Genomic DNA, 19,391 nt, shown 5'->3' with positions numbered 1-19,391 from the left:
AAATATAAGACTAGAAACCATAAGACCCCTAGAAGAAAACAGAAAAACAATCTCCTTGACATGGATCTTCACAATGATTTTTTTGTATATGACACCTAAAGCACAAGCAACAAAATCAAAAATAGACAAGTGGAGCTACATCAAACTAAAAAGCTTCTGCATAGCAAAAGAAATGATTGATAAAATGTAAGGACAATCTATGGAATTAGAAAAAATATTTGCAAGCCATGTATCTGGTTAGAGGTTAATATCCAAAATATATTAAAAAATTCATACAACTCAATAGCAAAAAACAAATAATCCAATTTAATAATCCAATTAAAATATCAATAGATATTTTCCAAAGAAGATAAATGAATAGCCAGCAGGTATATGGAATGTGCTCAGCATCACTAATCATAAGGTAAATGGAAATTAATCTCACAATGAGGTATCACCTCATGCTTGTTATAATGCCTATCATCAAAAAGACAAGAGATTAAAAATGCTGTCAAAGATGTGCACACTGTTGGTGGGATTGTAAATTGGTATTGGCACTACACAAAACAGTATTAAGGATCCTCAATAATTTAAAAATAAAACTACCATATAATCAAGCAACTTCACTTCTGGGAATATATCTAATGGAAATGAAAACTCTAACTTGAAAAGATATTTGCATGCTCATATTCATAGCAGCATTATTTACAATAGCCAAGACATGGAAACAACCTAAGTGCCCATCAACAGATTAATGGATAAAGAAGTTGTGAAATATATATAGAATTGAATATTATTCAGCCATAAAAAAGAATGAAATCCTGCCATTGGCAGTAACATGAATGGACCTCAAGGGCATTATGCTACATGAAATAAGTCAGACAAAGAAAGACAATTAGTTGTATGATCTCATATGTGAGATCTAAAACAAATGAACAGACAAAAAAATCAGCCTCATAGAAAAGGAGATCTGATTTGCAGTTCCCAGAGGCAGGAAGTGGGGGAATGGGAATTGGATGAAGATGATCAAAAGGTACAAAGTTCCACTTACAAGATAAATAAGTACTAGGGATATAATGTACAGTGTCATGACTATAGTTAACACTGCTGCTGTATGGTATATTGAAAGTTGTTGAGAAAGTAGTTCCCAAGAGTTCTCATCACAAGGAAAGAAATATTTTTTTTCTTTTTCTTTTTAAAATCTATGCATTAGATAATGGATGTTAACTAGACTTATTACTTAGTAATAATTTCACGATATATGTAAATGAAATCATTATGCTGAACACTTTAAATTTATACAGTACTGTACTTAGTAAAACTGAAAAAGATATGCAAAATAAATATCAAAAAAAGAAAATGAAAAGAAAAAAATGTAATGCTCCATATTAATATAAAAATAAATGGAAAAATGCACATGAATATACCTCTTTAGATACAGAAATAGCATTTGACAAAAATCCAGCACATTTTCATGATGAAAGCACTCTAAACCAGGAATAAAAGGGGTCTTTTATTCTTTATCATCCTGATAAAGACCATCTACAAAAACACCACAGGTAACACCATATTTAATTGTGAGAGGCTGAATTTTTTTCCATTTAAGATTAAGAAGAAGAGAAAGATGTCTTACCACTTCTACTTAGCATTGGATTGGAGGTTCTAGCAATTAGTCAAGAAAAAGAAAATGTAGTAAGTTTTTACACAAGTAAAACTATTTGTGCTTATAGATGGCATGATTTTACACAAATACAACCCTAAGAAATCCACTAGTGTCTAATATAACTAATAGATTAGTTCAGTACTTTTTCAGGATACAAGATGAATGTACAAAAATCAATGAACAATCCAACAATTAAATTAAGAAAGAAATTCCATTTAAAATAATGTTAAAAGTTATATACTTATATATAAATTTAGCAAAATAAGTGCAAGACACATTTCTTTTTAACACATTGTTAAAAGAAATTAAAGAAGACCTAATAAGTGGAAAGGCATACCATGTTCATGGATCAGAAGACACAGTATTATTAATATGGCAATACTCCCCAAATTGATCTACAGATTGAATATGATCTGTATCAAAATTCCATCTGTTGTTTTTGCAGAAGTTGATAAGGTGATCTTAAAATTCATATGCAAATTTAAGGGACCTAGAATAGTTAAAATAATTTAGATAAAATAGTAGACATTTGGAGGACTCACACTTCACAATTTCAAAACTTACTACAAAGGTACAGTAATACAAACAGTGTTGTTTCAGCATAAGAAGAAACATATATATCAATTCAATAGAACTGAGAGTCCAGAAATAAACTCTTCCATATGATTAATTGATTTAGAGAAGGATGACAAGACCATTCAATGGGGTAAGTATAATCTTTTAAACAAATGATGATGGGACAGCTGGATATTTATATGCAAAATAATCAAGGTGAACTCCTACCTCATATCATACACAAAAACAAGATCAAAACAGCTGAAACGCCTACATATAAGAGATACAAGTATAAAATTCTTAGAAGAAAACATATAAGTCAGTCTTTGTTATTTTGGCTTAGATAATAGGTTCTTAGATACAACACCAAAAGCACAAGTAATGACAGAAAAAAATAGATAAATTGGACTTCATCAAAATTAAAATTTGTGTTTAAACAATACCCTCAAGAAAGTGAAAAGGAAGCATATGGAGTGAGAGAAAATATTTGCAAGTCATATATCTGATAAGGACCAGTATAGAGAATATGAAGATCTAAACACAACTCAAAGAACAATTTACAAAATGGCCAAATTCTCTGAATAGACATTTCTCCAAATAAGATATTTGAATGACCAATAAGCACATGAAAAGGGAGTTAACATTGTTAGCTGTTAGGGAAATGCAAATCAAGATCTCCCTGAAATATTTCACACCCATGATACTGGCTATAATCAAATGACTGACATGACAAGTGTTGGTCAGCATGTGGAGAAATTAGAATTCTTTTACATTGATGGTTGGATTGTAAAGTGATACAACCACTTTGGAAAAACTTTTGGCATTTCCTCAAAACTTTAAGCATAGAATCACAATATGAACTAGAAATGCACTCATAGATATATACCCAAGAGATATGAAAGCATATTTCCACACAGAAATTTGTATATGAATGTCCATAGCAGCACTATTCATAATAGACAATATGTAAACAACTCAAATGTCCATCTACTAATGAATGGATAAACAATTTATGCTATATAGACACAATGGAATATCATAGAGCAATGTAAAAGAATGAAGTGCTGATACATACTATAGCATGGACCTTGAAAACATTATGCTAACTGAAAGAAGCCAGTCATAAAAAACATTATATTGTATTATTCCACTTATAATAATATTCAGAATAGGTAAATCCATAGAGAAAGATTAACGGTTGTCTAGTACTGGGATGGGGGATTTGTTGTGCTAATCAGTATGTAGTTTATTTTTGAAGTAACAAAATGTTCTAAAATTCGATTGTGGTACTGCTTGAACAGAGAGCTGTGAATATATTAAAAACTATTTAATTGTACACTTCTGATGTGTGACTGCTGTACTATGTGAATTATATCTTAATAAAGTCATTTAAAAATGATCCATGATAACTACACCTATTCAACACAGATTACTATTGTTTTTTTAAAGTTCACTATTTGCCTGAGAGTTATTTTAGCAAAGTCAATCTTACCGGCCCTCACTTTCCTCAGGTCAAAATACCATTTTTATTGGTTTAGAATGTCATGATGTTTAAAGTTTTTACAACTATTAAATTTCCATGTTTATTTAAAAAGTGAACTTAAGCACACAAATACTGAATAAATTTGGAGGGTAATACCAAATTACTCCCACTGGTGGGGGATACATTGTACTTTTTTAGTAGCTTTTAAAGAAAGCTCAAAGTGCTCTATGTCTATTAACTTCTAAGTTCTTAAGAAGTTCACAAGAGTTGGGAATATAGTTAATTTTTAAGTAACAATAATAATTGCAACAAAATCCTGAATGTATAGCACTTGTTTTCCAAAATACCCCAATATCTTCACATAGATTATCATCAATTATTAATCTGTAATCAACACAGCACTCAAGATGGGCTGACATAGACATAATATGAAAAGTGAAAGGCACTTTGGAGACCAATACAGTTGCAATCTAGCTCCAAAGGAGTGAGGTCAACCCATAGAGATTTTGAAATAGAACTGGGCTATAGTATCCTGGTATAGTTACCTCTTGACAGTTTCCTTACCATCACTTCAACTCTTAATATGGTATTCCAAAGTGACTCCAAAACAGTGCTGATTTCAACTCTTTAGCATTCTCATGGATTTCCTTAGTTTGTACTCAGTCACCTATATAGCTTGCAACTAGGCTATACTCTAGGAATAGGACCTCGGCTTGAAGATACCTGGTACAACAGAGAGAAGAGGCAGATATCTCTGTTATATTATAGTCCCAGGGTCAGAAACTAAAGAGAATTGCTTGCTTGCTTATAGTTTCATAGCTAGAAAGTTGACAAGATGGTCATAGGTTTTATTTTTCTAAGTCCAGATCTACTAATAATATAGCTTGGTAATAGAGTGTCATCAGAATCTTGGAGGATAACTACCATGGACTGAAAGTTTGGGTCGCAGCTGAATTCATATGTTGAAACCTAATCCCCAAAGTAATGGCAATTGGAGGTAGAGGTTTTGGGAGGTGATTAGGTTGTGAGAATGGAGCCCTCATGAATGGGATTAGTGTCCTTACAAAAGAGACCCCAGAGGGCTCCCTTACTACTTCTGACACATAAAGACTCAGTGAGAAGATAGAGATCTATGAATTAGGAAGCAGGCACTCACCAGGTACTAAATCGGCCAGCACCTTGATCTTGGGCTTCCCAGACTCTAGAACTGTGAGAAATAAATGTTGGTTGGGTTTCAAGTCACCCAGTCTAGGATATTTTTGTAATAGAAACCCAAATGGACTAAAACATTAGTCTTCATGGACTACACTTCCCCAGGCTACCTTGGTTCCCTAAAATCTCTACTAATTAAAATAAAGGTGGGGCATGAAACTAATATCATATTGTGTCTACTATACTTCAATGTAAAAATATATAAATAAAAACAAACAAAAAAGAAAGGTGGGGCAAAGTGATGCCCCAAGAGTTCTATGCAAAGACTCTCTACCATACTGTCTCAGATCAAGTTGGAGGAGTTCTGTTATAATATAAATAGAAATATATGGGCTTTTAATACATAGATTATGGTGAGGTTGAAAGCTGATCACCAATCTTCTTTCAGCCAGCACTACAGCTATTTCTTCCTCAATCACACTGTGATAACTGTGGGCTGTGCAATATTTTACTTGAAATGGAATATAAAGAAGTCCTGGACTAGCAGAGTTTCATTAACTTTCCAACTATGATGTCATAAGTACAAGAAAATTTATGTGCCAGGGAATGTATACGGAAGCTTGCACAGATTGTATTATTTTATTTATAGCATTCTTGTGAAGTATATATTATTAAGTGCATTATACAAATTAGGAAACTGTTACCCAGAGATGTTATGACACTTGCCTGAGGTCACATGAGTAGAAAGTAGCAGAGCCTAGATTTGAATCCAGGTCTGTCTGGCTTTAAGCCCATGCTCTAAATTATGTCAGATTGTCTTTCTTTAAAGAGATTACTTTTCCAAAAATATTGTTAAGTTTTATTCCATTTAAAATGATCTTTTATATAAAATAAATTTTATTTCTTTAAAAGTTCTGCCAGGAAAAAAGATAAAGACTGTAAAAAGGTCTTTTTTTTAGGCTAAATTATCCTTTAGGGAGCAATCGATTTATGAAAAATTAAAACTTAAACTTTGCACTCTCAAGCCTCCAAATATTCTAATAAAGTTGAAATTGTTAGGCTGCATGGTAAAGCAGAAAAAAAAACCCACATGATATATTTCTGAGTTGGAATCCTGGTTCTGTCTTGTATTGGTTGTATGATTCTAGACAAGATATTAAAACATGGATAACATGCTTATATGACCAGATTGCCATGAAGATTAAATTAGATCAGGTATATAAATTTACTGATGGTGCCTAGTACATGCAAGGCCCTCAACAAATCATAAATGTTATTATTATTACAATTATTAGGAACAACACTGCTGAAGGGGTAAAAAGTACAAAAGAGGTGAATGAAAAGGGGCATTGGGAAGGATCTTAAAGGTATAGTTCAATGTTACTTTAAGCATGCTTTAGGAAAGAGCAAACACAGAAAAATGAAAAGATCCTTAATAAGAAATGTCTACTAATGATGACGATGGAGTACTATTCTGTTAGAGATAGGTGCCAGAGGGATACTTCCTATACTCTATTATTGCTTTTCATTTTGTAGCAGGGAGCTATAAGATAAAAGGAGTCAAGAGAAGTTGGTTCCTTATACTGGTTGATAATAGCCTGGAAGCATTTTAAATACAGATAAAAAATACTGTGGTTGAACAAATTAAAGGGTCTAGCTAGCAGCAAGAAAAAATGGCAAACATTCCTGCTTCGCTATTCAAATTCTCTAAAGCAGATTTTTTCAGAAAGAAGATCTATGGCCTTAAGAGAGATTCTGAGGTAGGTTTATACCTCACTGTTGAGATTATCTGAAGCATATCTAAACAACTAAATATGTGAAACAGTAAAAAAATAATGTTTATTTTTTGCACAGGTCGAAAATTGCTTTAATTCGTACTTGGAATGTGTCTCTTCCCTCTAAACATTTTAAAAAAGACAATTTGATTAACGTTGCACTTAATGTTTTAATAAAGCATTTACTTTTAGAAAAAAAACAGCTGGCTGAGTTACTGCAGGCTCTGATTTCTCAACCATTGTCGCCTAGAGAAATGATTGACTTGCCTGACTATGTACTCAGGGAAAGCACCACTCATCTAGTGACATCTTCCTAAACTGCAAGTAAAAGTCATAACAGGAATAATCTATGTTCAAGAGGATGAGTCTAGCCAATTCAGTCCTATTTTAGTGATAGGAAATGCCATGCTTCCCATAAGGCTATTATTTCCTGAACAAAACTATTTGAAATGTCAGGAGATAGTTACCATGTTATAAAAATTATTATATTCCATGAAAAAAAAAAGGATGCACCATTTTTAAACGTGACAAAGAAAGCACAAGATTCTTTAAAGAGTTGACCCCAAACCACTATTTAGAAGCAAACAAATCAAAGTACTTCAAAATATGAGTTGTGACCCAGATCTCAAGTCTAATTGATTACCAACACAAGTTTTTAGACCAAACAAACTTTTATAAAACCTTTATAAAATAAACATACACATTACCTGGTAATTGTTTTGGTTTTGTGATAACCTCAATTGGTTTGATGATGCAAAATGTGAAGAAAAATTACTCCGTGATGGATTTGTATTACTGTACATTGTAGTAGATGCTGTATGTAATGAGGTCCGTGGTGTCAAATGGTATTCTCTGTTTTGATACAGTACATTGTCTGACAAGTCTCTAATATTCACCATTGGTGAATTTGGCATATTTCTTCCTGGTCTGGGCAAAACTGTACTTTGGTTCTCAGCTCGAAGGGAACTGCCACTTTCATAAAATCTTGAGTAGCTTGGTATCTGTGCTCCCATCAATGCCAACTCTTCCTCTCTGGCATACTCATCATCAGCATCTCCAGTCTCCATTGCAATGGACAAACAAGTTCCTTCTGTTGAACTAGGAGGCTTCTGTGGGGCATTTCCTCCCAGAATTCTCTGGGGGTAATCACTAACTGCCAATGAAAATACTTCACGGATTTCCAAGTTTTGTGTTCTGCAGTAAGGGTCTCTAATAGGTGGCTTTTGCCCGCATAAGTTATGTGATGCTAGACCCGTGTGTTCAGGCTTATATGATCTTTGAATTCCGACTGGTTCAATTTTGCAAGGTTGGTGGCACACAGATGGCTTTTGTGGTACCGTCAACTCAGAGGCTTGCATTGAAGAGCTTCCATAGTGTTTCTTTGTGTGATTGTATACAGAGTTTCCAGCATTTAGCACACTTGTCTGTCTGGACAAAATAATTGTTTTTTCACCTAAGAGCAGAGAGGCATTTTTACAGTGTGCTACTTGTCTTTGAACAGGAATGTGCAACTGAAACTCAGTATCATTTTTACTGGCTGTTTTCTGACTAGGGATTTTATGCGCTTCTGTAATTTGTGTATTTGTATGTTTGGTTGTCCCTTGCCTACTTGATGAACTGGCTGGACTGTATATACCAGTTACAATGACATCATTATTGGGTGATATCCAAGAAGACTGTTGTCTTGAGGTTGGAGCAATATTAACCACATTTCTGACTGTAACGTCTGGAGCTGCCAAAGGAGTACCAGAAACAGTTCCTGTTGTTGCTGCTCCTGATTCAGAATTCTTACTACTCATTTTTCTTCTCTTATTGCCAACCCACGTCTGGAAGGATAAAAAAAATGATATTATGGAAAAGTTCTTAACCAAAAAACAAGAAAAAACAATTCCTATGTGATAAATTATATTCTCATTTGTCATAAAATCAAGGCCTATACAAATTTAAAAGAAAAAAATAAAAGAAAAAGTAACTAAAGTATAAGGTCAGAGATAATCAGGGACCAGCACGTAATAAATATCTAGGAACTTTGATAGGAGAATTGTATTATTCTTCTTTTCCTCAAAACCCTTCCAATTAATGTGTAGCAAGAACCCTAAAATGTTTATATCCCTTGACCTAGTAAATTCATTTCTGGGAATTTATCCTAAAAGTAATCCTAGATGTATACAAAGTTTATATGCAAAGATGTTCATCAAATTTATGTATAATAGTGAAAAATTGGAAACATACTAGAGGTAGGATGTTTAATGACATTGGAAAATGCTCATAGTATTGTTAAAGAAATATACACTAGGCATCTTCAGATTTAACAACTTCTATGAATATATCATAACTTGGTTAATTTAACATTGCTAGATATTTAGATTACTTTTAGAAATATTCACTATTTTAAACCATATAGCAATACACTTCACTGTGCATGCATCTTTGTACTATTGGTCCATTAGAATGCCATCTTTAGAAGGAAAATTGCTAGGCTTTTTGATATTTTCAAACTACCCTCCAATGTATAAGAGTTCTGGTTTCCCCACACCCTCAACAACACTTTGCATTATCTTTTTGTAGTCTCTACTAGCCCAGGAGTTAAGAAAAGGTATATAATTGCTGTTTTGATTTGAGGTTCTCTGGTTACTATATCACTTTGATAGAGTTGCTTACTGATTACCTCTACTAATTTTTATATTAGGGTATTTGTCATTTTTAATTGATTTATAAGAGCAATTTCCTACTGGAGGTAGCAGCACTTTGTCACAAGTTGCAAATATTTTTCCCAGTTTGTCATTAATTTGTGGTAGTTATTTTCTTCTTTATGTTTTTCTCGATTTACCAAATCTTATACAGTGAATATGTATTACTTTTATAAACCAAAAATTAATAAAAATAATACCAGTGGTTGGCATTTAGAATTTGATTACAAACTATGTACTTTTATATAAGTAATTTATTATAATAATCTTAGTATTATTACACTGAAATCATGATTCTTCTTAAAATATGCAATAAGAAATATTATGTTCCATAAAATTATTAGTAAACTTTATAATTATTTCAAAATGCATACCATATTATAAACTACCAAAACACATTAATCTATTAAGAATTTCAAAAAATAAATAAGTGAAAACATTAAATGAACTAGCCTTGCACAAACACGGTGCAGAGTGTATTTGGTTAATTTTGTGTGATGTGCTTTTGAAAACCACATAAATTATCCAATTTTCAATGTATATTTATATTATATACAACATTAAATGTTGTAATACTATAAATAAAAGCTAACATGTATTGAATCCCCATTATGTGTTTTCATATATATTAGCTCCTTTGCTAGGTATTATTTTCTAATTGTATAAATGAAGAAACTGAGATTCAGAAATATTAACTAGCTTGTGGAAAGATATCCTGTCAGCTACTGGCAGAGCAAGGAATCAAAATTAATTTAACTTGACCTCAAAGAACATTCTCCTTCCACTATGGTGAGAAACCCCTGAAATGGAGTTGGCCACTTCTGTTGGACATTTTACTTTTATAATTAGTACTTATCTAATAAAATGTCCCAGAAACTGAGATGCTCCATTTTGCTTCACATGAGGCTGTGGGAATTTAAAACTCACTCTTATTTAGCTTTACTAAACAGCAGAAGTGAGAATTATAAGCAGAGGGACAAATGAATATAAATGTCACAAGAGAAGGAAGCAGGGGAGAAAAACTAAAAGGTTCTAAAGTATACACTCGAGAGAAATATTTAAAAAGAAATATGTGGCTGCTTCCCACTAGCTGGATATATGTATATGTGTAGCTGATTCACTTCATTATACAGCAGAAACTAACACAACAATGTAAAGCAATTATACTCCAATAAAGATGTTTAAAAAAAAGGGAAATGTTTGGGGATATATATAATTTCAATTTATGGTTCAAAAAAGTGAATATTACAGATATTCAAAATAAGTCACTGTGTTATGGCTTTTCAAATAAAAATATGCATAGGAAGCATGATATATTTGTTTGTAATTTCAATATTTTAAAACTTTCAACGGGAAAGCATAGTGAATTGGTAAGATTTAAACTCAAGATCTACTACATCTGGAGGGCAACTCTGGACAAGATTTCTAAGAAAGCAAACAACCTACCATGTTCTCATCACAATACCTACCTTAACATAGGAATTTTAAGTGATCTTAGTGCACTGCAAATTTATGGCTTACTTTTATAGTTTTATAGTTCATATATATAGTTACTTATATAGTTTACTAGATATCTATATCGTGTACCCATAAAAAAGTAAAATGCAATAGTAAAATGAATATCACATGAATATGAAACTCAGCTATCTAACAACTTCACTTGTGCAGAATGCAGCCAATATAGATGTCACAAGACCCATGTACTTTACTGAAAAGACAACACTTGATCTTAAAACATACCTTATCTTATTTTACACATAATTTTACCAAACCTGGTATCTTTTTTTTTTTTTTTTAACAAAACAGGATGGGGCTTTGGTAATAGTTATTGCTGTTGAAAACACCTTGATAGCACCAAAACTAAGAATATTCATTAAATATTACTCACGAAAAAGGAGAAGAAAGGAAAAATAAAAGAGAATTGTTGTGAGAAATCATTAAATGGTCTGGGGTTCTTTAGTAAAGGAGAAAGTCACTCCATATAACTTACCATGTTGTAAGCATTATTATTTTATAGCACAATACAATAATTGATTTCCATAGTAAAACCCTGAGTCAAAAAGTAAAGGTTCAGTTATTTTCAATAGTCTCTATTGAAGTAAAGTAGGAAAGTATATAGTTAAGAAATATATTTTAGTAAAATGTTGAAAATAAAGAAAATGCATTACCTAAGGGTTATCAGTAACTGAATTAAATTTTACTAAAAGTCATTCAGTTACAGGATCCAAAATTTACCATTGCCTATAGGATGTAAATTTCTCATTCCAAATGTTTCATTGGTGAGAGAGAAAAAATGGGTCAATCAAATTGATATGATGAGCATTTGGGGTTTGGAACTAATAAAGTGATACTACATAGAAAAAAAGAAAGGCAATAAATTTGGGTCACCAATCCTTGGTGTCCATTAAATTCTTTTTCAGTCCTTTTTTTAGAAAGTCAATGTCTCCAAACTTTTCCTTTTCCTATACCTCCTTCTTTGTTTTCCTGTTCCTTTACCCCACTATATATATATATATATATATCTATCATGGATGTTTTAAGTTCTTTTTACATTGGGATCAAGTTCTTAGTACAGTGAGATTTTAGTTCTTTTGAGGAAAAAACACAATAAATACTGTATTAAAATAATAAAGGAAGATCTCTTTGAAGTAGAACATGTAGACCTAGCAAAATACTAGGCTCAAATACTATATTAAAAATAATAAAGGAAGGTGCCTTTCAAGTAGAACATATAGACCTAGCAGAATATCAGGGGCAGGGGAGGTTGTGGAATAATGGGTCTATAAACAACTCCCTTCTCCTCTGGCTGGAAAAGCTGCCAAAATTGTGTTAAAATTTAGATTAGAAAGACTGAATTTCTGCAGAATAAACACTCTCCTAGAACAGAGAAAATGAATCTGTTTCACACCATTCCTTATAACTTACATAACATTTTACTTGTAAGCTTACGTTCTAGAAAGTTTATTTCTTTCATTTCCATTACTTGTTACAGATTTCACACCATTTGGAGCAAGATATAAACCTTTGTATTTCAACACTCTCAATATTCAAGTACAATCAAGTAAATTATTAGGGGGAAGATTGCAATAGCAAATTGTAAATATGAAAGGTCACAGTCCACAAAGCAGCTGCCTAAGAAGACTTTTCATCTTAAAGTAATGGTAAAATAAGACAGAAGAAAAGAAAGAAGTTATTGCAGAAAAAAATGAGTTTGTACTTATAAAATGGAAAACTCATCAACTTGAAATATTACACATTTTAAAATAATTTTTCTAAGTCAATTACATTTTTTCTCGAGGTTTTACTAAAGGTATTGCAAATAGGGAATTTAGAGCTATCAACAGGAGATATTTCTAGTTCTTACAAAAATCTGAGGATGATGGTTGATCTCAGCAAACAAGAAACAGATATCCTGGATATTTCCCTCCTAGAACTGGTGGCATAATTCCCTATTTGAAGGTGAATATATCCTTCAGTCTTTAAATAATAGATTTTCCAAAGAATTCTTCTTATCAAGAGATTTTTATCTTTGGGGTCTTTAAAAGTTCCTCCAACAGAAAAATAAACTTAAATAGAAGTCCTTCTCTTACCAAATTAGCCTAATGAATGACAAGGATGGGAAAACTGCTAATCTTTGAATCCCTAAGGTTTCGCTCCAGGGAGATTTGTAGCCCGTTCAGACAATCATGAAAGGACCTATGCACTCACTATGAAATCTGTGACTAGCTCTGTTAGGTTTATCTCTTGCCTCCTCTCTATCACCTTCTCACTGCCTTTCCCAAATGTGTAGCAGCTCTGATTTTTACAGCTGAATAACAATGGTTGTGATAAAGGAAATTTTCCTCCCTAGGGATTTCTTGTCCCTTACTTGCTAACCCATTAAAATGCATACATTTTACTTAAAAGGAGGAAGAGATATTCATAAAAAGGATAGGTTTTCCTAAAAAGACAAAAATACTAAATTCATAAATACCTGCTGGAAAAATTTAAACATAACAAGAAAATATGCTAACTCCCTTGGTAAATGCTTGTTTTACTAATATCAGTTTGGAGGATTATATCTAGATAAATTCTAGGTGTAAACCAAGCATGAGATCAGCAACTAATCCTAAAGGTACCTATTAGTTCAAAGGACTGGGATTTTTAAAAGATATATTTAAAATGCAAAAGTTTTAGTGCTTTCAAGGTATTTATAGAAAACAAAAACATACTAAATGATTAGGTATTTATTAAAAAATAGTAATTTTATACCAGGAAAATGAAGCTGTTTATAGTTAGTGACTTCACACCCTGATAGTTTTTTTCATATTAAGCAATTATGACTTGTAGTACAAAGCTATAAATTCAAGAGTTTAAGACCTCAATACTTACCCTGACTACACTGAAGTCCAGCTTAGTCTCCTGTGCACACTGTAATATGAGCTGAAAGCAATTTTTACTTTGATTTGTCATTCCATTTTCATAATAACGCTGTAAAATCCTTTGTTGTTCTACAGTAAATACAGAACGTAGATTCATCTAAAAATAAAAGAAGATATTCTGAAAATTTGAATAAAAATTGGGTTTGTGTAGAATTTGCACGTTTTTGTTTTTTGATACAATTTCAATGCTTTCAAGCTGCAAGATTTCTTTAAGTGAAATAATCCCAGTAATGGGCAATAATTTGTGTGCTAAAGGGAGAGAGGTTCTCATAATAATGAATATTATGCATAATGTGAACCCTTATTGAATTTGTTCAGAAAAAGTATCAACTTTAAAGACAAAAAAAAAAAAAAGCAGAAAGCCCTTATCTGGTTAGTGTCAGTGCATGGAGAGAAAAAGCTTCTTTCACCAAAATAAATATTTATGGCTAGTAAAGCCAGAGATTGTGGCATGGTAGTAGCCATAGGTGGTCAATTATCAACAGGGACACTCACTGTTCTTTGTCAAGCAAGGCATCTGGCATATGTCTTACAGCCAAAAGCTGTGCTCCGAAACAAAAGGGTGCGTTTATTCTTTTATTTTTCTGGGCTAAAGGGGTTCATTTAATATATTAAGTCAAAATCTCTCTTTAAAGCTTAAAAATAAACTGGAAGTTTTAGTGACTGAAAATGTATTTGCTTTAGGCAATACTAACCAAAATAATTATTTTTAATAGCTGTAGTATATAAACCAAAATTAAAAATCATGTATAGTTTACTAAAAATATACCAAGTACTTTTAATCGACAACATCATAATTAGACAAGAGAAATTTTAAAAACACATTGCTGGAGGTGAGGCCCAGCTGCAGCCGCACCGTCCAAGACCAGCAGATACACCAGAAATACATCTACACGTGGAACAACTCCTGCAGAACACCTACTGAAGGCTGGCAGAAGACCTCAGACCTCCCAAAAGGCAAGAAACTCCCCACGTACCTGGGTAGGGCAAAAGGAAAAAAGAATAAAGAGAGACAAAAGAATAGGGACGGCACCTGCACCAGTGGGAGGGAGCTGTGAAGGAGGAAAAGTTTCCACACACTAGGAAGCCCCTTCGCGGGCGGAGACTGCGGGAGGCGGAGGGGGGAGCTTCGAAGCCGCGGAGGAGTGCACAGCAACGGGTGCGGAGGGCAAAGCGGGGAGATTCCCGCACAGAGGATCGGTGCCAACCGGCACTCACCAGCCCGAGAGGCTTGTCTGCTCACCCGCCGGGACGGGCGGGGCTGCGAGCTGAGGCTCTGAGGCTAGGGTTTCGGTTTCGGACGGAGCGCAGGGAGAGGACTGGGGTTGGCGGCTTGAACATAGCCTGAAGGGGTTAGTGCACCACAGCTAGCCGGGAGGGAGTCCGGGGAAAAGCCTGCACCTGCCGAAGAGGCAAGAGACTTTTTCTTCCCTCTTTGTTTCCTGGTGCGTGAGGAGAGGGGTTTAAGAACGCTGCTTAAAGGAACTCCAGAGACGGGCGCGAGCCGCGGCTAAAAGCGCGAACCCCAGAGACGGGCGCGAGCCGCGGCTGAAAGCGCGGACCCCAGAGACGGGCGCGAGCCGCGGCTGAAAGCGCGGACCCCAGAGACGGGCGCGAGCCGCGGCTGAAAGCGCGGACCCCAGAGACGGGCGCGAGCCGCGGCTGAAAGCGCGGACCCCAGAGACGGGCGCGAGCCGCGGCTGAAAGCGCGGACCCCAGAGACGGGCGCGAGCCGCGGCTGAGGGCGCTGACTCCAGAGACGGGCGCAAGCCGCGGCTGGAGGCGCGGACCCCAAGGCGGGCGGGAGATGTTGGGGCTGCTGCTGCCGCCACCAAGGGGCCTGTGTGCGAGCGCAGGTCGCTCTCCACTCCCCTCTTCCGCGGAGCCTGTGCAGCCCGCCACTGCCGGGTTCCCGGGATCCGGGGACGACTTCCCCGGGAGAGCGCACGGCGGGCCTCGGGCTGGTGGCCGGACTTTGCCGCCGCAGGCCCGCCCCGCATTCCGTGCCCCTCCCTCCCCGCCGCCGGCCTCCGTACGCCAGAACCCCCGAATCAGCGGCTCCTTTAACCCCGTCCTGTCTGAGCAAAAAACAGACGCCCTCCAGCGACCTACACGCAGAGGCAGGGCCAAATCCAAAGCTGAGCCCCTGTGAGCTGTGAGAACAAAGAAGAGAAAGGGAAATCTCTCCCAGCAGCCTCAGAAGCAGCGGATTAAAGCTCCACAATCAACTTGATGTACCCTGCATCTGTGGAATACATGAATAGACAGCCAATCATCCCAAATTAAGGAGGTGGACTTTGGGAGCAAGATCTATGATTTTTCTCCCTATTCCTCTTTTTGTGAATGTGTATGTGTATGCTTCTGTGTGAGATCTTGTCTGTATAGTCTTGCTTCCACCATTTGTCCTAGGTTCTATCCGTCCATGGTTTTTTCTTAAAATTTTTTTTCTTAATAATCAATTTTAATTTTAAGAACGTTATTATACTTTACCTTCGTCCTTTCTTTCTTTCTTTCTTTCCTTCCTTCCTTCCCTCCTTTAGACAACGAATCATACCAAATTGAGGAGGTGGTCTCTGACAGCAAGATTTATGATTTTTCCCCCTTTACCTCTTTTTGTGAGGGTGTATGTGTACGCTTCTGTGTAAGACTTTGTCTGTATAGCTTTGCTTCCAACATTTGTCCTAAGGTTCTATCCGTCCCTTTTTTTTTTTCTAATTAAGAATTTTTTTAATTCAATAACTTTATTATACTCTATTTTATTTTTACTGTATCTTCTTTCTGTTTTCCCTTCTTTCCCTCCTTCCTTCCTTCCTCCCTCCCTCCTTTCGTTCCTTCTTGCCTTCTTTCCTTCCTTGCTTCTTTCTTTCTTCCTTCCTTCCTTCCTTCCTTCCCTCCTTCCTTCCCTCCTTTAGACAACGAATCATCCCAAATTGAGGAGGTGGTCTCTGACAGCAAGATTTATGATTTTTCCCCCTTTACCTCTTTTTGTGAGGGTGTATGTGTACGCTTCTGTGTAAGACTTTGTCTGTATAGCTTTGCTTCCAACATTTGTCCTAAGGTTCTATCCGTCCCTTTTTTTTTTTTTTTTCTAATTAAGAATTTTTTTAATTCAATAACTTTATTATACTCTATTTTATTTTTACTGTATCTTCTTTCTGTTTTCCCTTCTTTCCCTCCTTCCTTCCTTCCTCCCTCCCTCCTTTCGTTCCTTCTTGCCTTCTTTCCTTCCTTGCTTCTTTCTTTCTTCCTTCCTTCCTTCCTTCCTTCCCTCCTTCCTTCCCTCCTTTAGACAACGAATCATCCCAAATTGAGGAGGTGGTCTCTGACAGCAAGATTTATGATTTTTCCCCCTTTACCTCTTTTTGTGAGGGTGTATCTGTACGCTTCTGTGTAAGACTTTGTCTGTACAGCTTTGCTTCCAACATTTGTCCTAAGGTTCTATCCGTCCTTTTTTTTTTTTCTAATTAAGAATTTTTTAATTCAATAACTTTATTATACTTTATTTTATTTTTACTGTATCTTTTTTCTTTTTGTTTTTCCTTCTTTTCCTCCTTCCTTCCTCCCTCCCTCCCTCCCTCCTTTCGTTCCTTCTTGCCTTTTTTCCTTCTTTGCTTCTTTCTTTCTTTCTTCCTTCCTTCCTTCCTTCCTTCCCTCCTTCCTTCCCTCCTTTCCTTCTTTCTTTCCTCATACGTCTACTAATTCCCTCTACTTTTTCTCCCTTTTATTCTGAGCCGTGTGGATGAAAGGCTCTTGGTGCTCCAGCCAGGAGGCAGGGCTCTGCCTCTGAGGTAGGAGAGCCAACTTCAAGACACTGGTTCACAAGAGATCTCCCAGCTCCAGATAATATCAAACGGCGAAAATCTCCCAGAGACCTCCATCTTAACACCAGCACCCAGCTTCACTCAACGACCAGCAAGCCACAGTGCTGGACAACCTGTGCCAAACAACTAGCAAAACAGGAACACAACCCCACCCATTAGCAGAGAGGCTGCCTAAAATCATAATAAGGCCACAGACACCCCAAAACACACCACCAGACGTGAACCTGCCCACTAGAGAGACAAGATCCAGCCTCTTCCACCACAACACAGGCACTAGTCCCCTCCACCAGGAAGCCTACACAACCCACTGAACCAACCTTAGCCACTGGAGACAGACATCAAAAACAGGAGGAACTACGAACCTGCAGCCTGCAAAAAGGAGACCCCAAACACAGTAAGATAAGCAAAATGAGAAAACAGAAAAACACACAGCAGATAAAGGAGCAAGATAAAAATGCACCAGACCTAACAAATGAAGAGGAAATAGGCAGTCTACCTGAAAAAGAATTCAGAATAATGATAGTAAGGTTGATCCGAAATCTTGGAGATAGAATGGACAATAGAATGGACAAAATGCAAGAATCAGTTAACAAGGACCTAGAAGAACTAAAGATGAAACAAGCAACGATGAACAACACAATAAATGAAATTAAAAATACTCTAGATGGGATCAATAGCAGAATAACTGAGGCAGAAGAACGGATAAGTGACCTGGAAGATAAAATAGTGGAAATAACTACTGCAGAGCAGAATAAAGAAAAAAGAATGAAAAGAACTGAGGACAGTCTCAGAGACCTCTGGGACAACATTAAACGCACCAACATTCGAATTATAGGGGTTCCAGAAGAAGAAGAGAAAAAGAAAGGGACTGAGAAAATATTTGAAGAGATTATAGTTGAAAACTTCCCTAATATGGGAAAGGAAATAGTTAATCAAGTCCAGGAAGCACAGAGAGTCCCATACAGGATAAATACAAGGAGAAATACGCCAAGACACATATTAATCAAACTGTCAAAAATTAAATACAAAGAAAGCATATTAAAAGCAGCAAGGGAAAAACAACAAATAACACATAAGGGAATCCCCATAAGGTTAACAGCTGATCTTTCAGCAGAAACCCTACAAGCCAGAAGGGAGTGGCAGGACATACTGAAAGTGATGAAGGAGAAAAACCTGCAACCAAGACTACTCTACCCAGCAAGGATCTCATTCAGATTTGATGGAGAAATTAAAACCTTTACAGACAAGCAAAAGCTGAGAGAGTTCAGCACCACCAAACCAGCTTTACAACAAATGCTAAAGGATCTTCTCTAGGCAAGAAACACAAGAGAAGGAAAAGACCTATAATAACGAACCCAAAACAATATAGAAAATGGGAATAGGAACATACATATCGATAATTACCTTAAATGTAAATGGACTAAATGCTCCCACCAAAAGACACAGACTAGCTGAATGGATACAAAAACAAGACCCTTACATATGCTGTCTACAAGAGACCCACTTCAGACCTAGAGACACATACAGACTAAAAGTAAGGGGATGGAAAAAGATATTCCATGCAAATGGAAACCAAAAGAAAGCTGGAGTAGCAATTCTCATATCAGACAAAATAGACTTTAAAATAAGGACTATTAAAAGAGACAAAGAAGGACACTACATAATGATCAAGGGATCGATCCAAGAAGAAGATATAACAATTGTAAATATTTATGCACCCAACATAGGAGCACCTCAATACATAAGGCAAATACTAACAGCCATAAAAGGGGAAATTGACAGTAACACATTCATAGTAGGGGACTTAAACACCCCACTTTCACCCATGGACAGATCATCCAAAATGAAAATA

At 35.8% G+C, this 19,391-nt stretch overlaps 1 protein-coding gene across 1 annotated transcript in view; it reads right to left on the bottom strand.

Annotated features, from left to right (window-relative positions):
* The window catches only part of HDX (highly divergent homeobox), a 194,226-nt gene that overhangs the window by 147,357 nt on the left and 27,478 nt on the right, over positions 1-19,391 (bottom strand). Inside the window, exons 2-3 of the mRNA XM_019932136.3 lie at positions 13,669-13,815; positions 7,315-8,433 (exon numbers count right to left, since the gene is read on the bottom strand). Coding sequence (XP_019787695.1) covers positions 7,315-8,433; positions 13,669-13,815 — 1,266 coding nt within the window. The remainder of the gene's footprint in view (positions 1-7,314; positions 8,434-13,668; positions 13,816-19,391) is intronic.

The sequence above is a fragment of the Tursiops truncatus genome, chromosome X (genome assembly GCF_011762595.2).
Source record: "Tursiops truncatus isolate mTurTru1 chromosome X, mTurTru1.mat.Y, whole genome shotgun sequence".
Taxonomy (NCBI): Eukaryota; Metazoa; Chordata; class Mammalia; order Artiodactyla; family Delphinidae; genus Tursiops; species Tursiops truncatus.
Note: the sequence above shows the minus strand (reverse complement) of the source record. Positions and strands in the feature narration are given on the sequence as shown.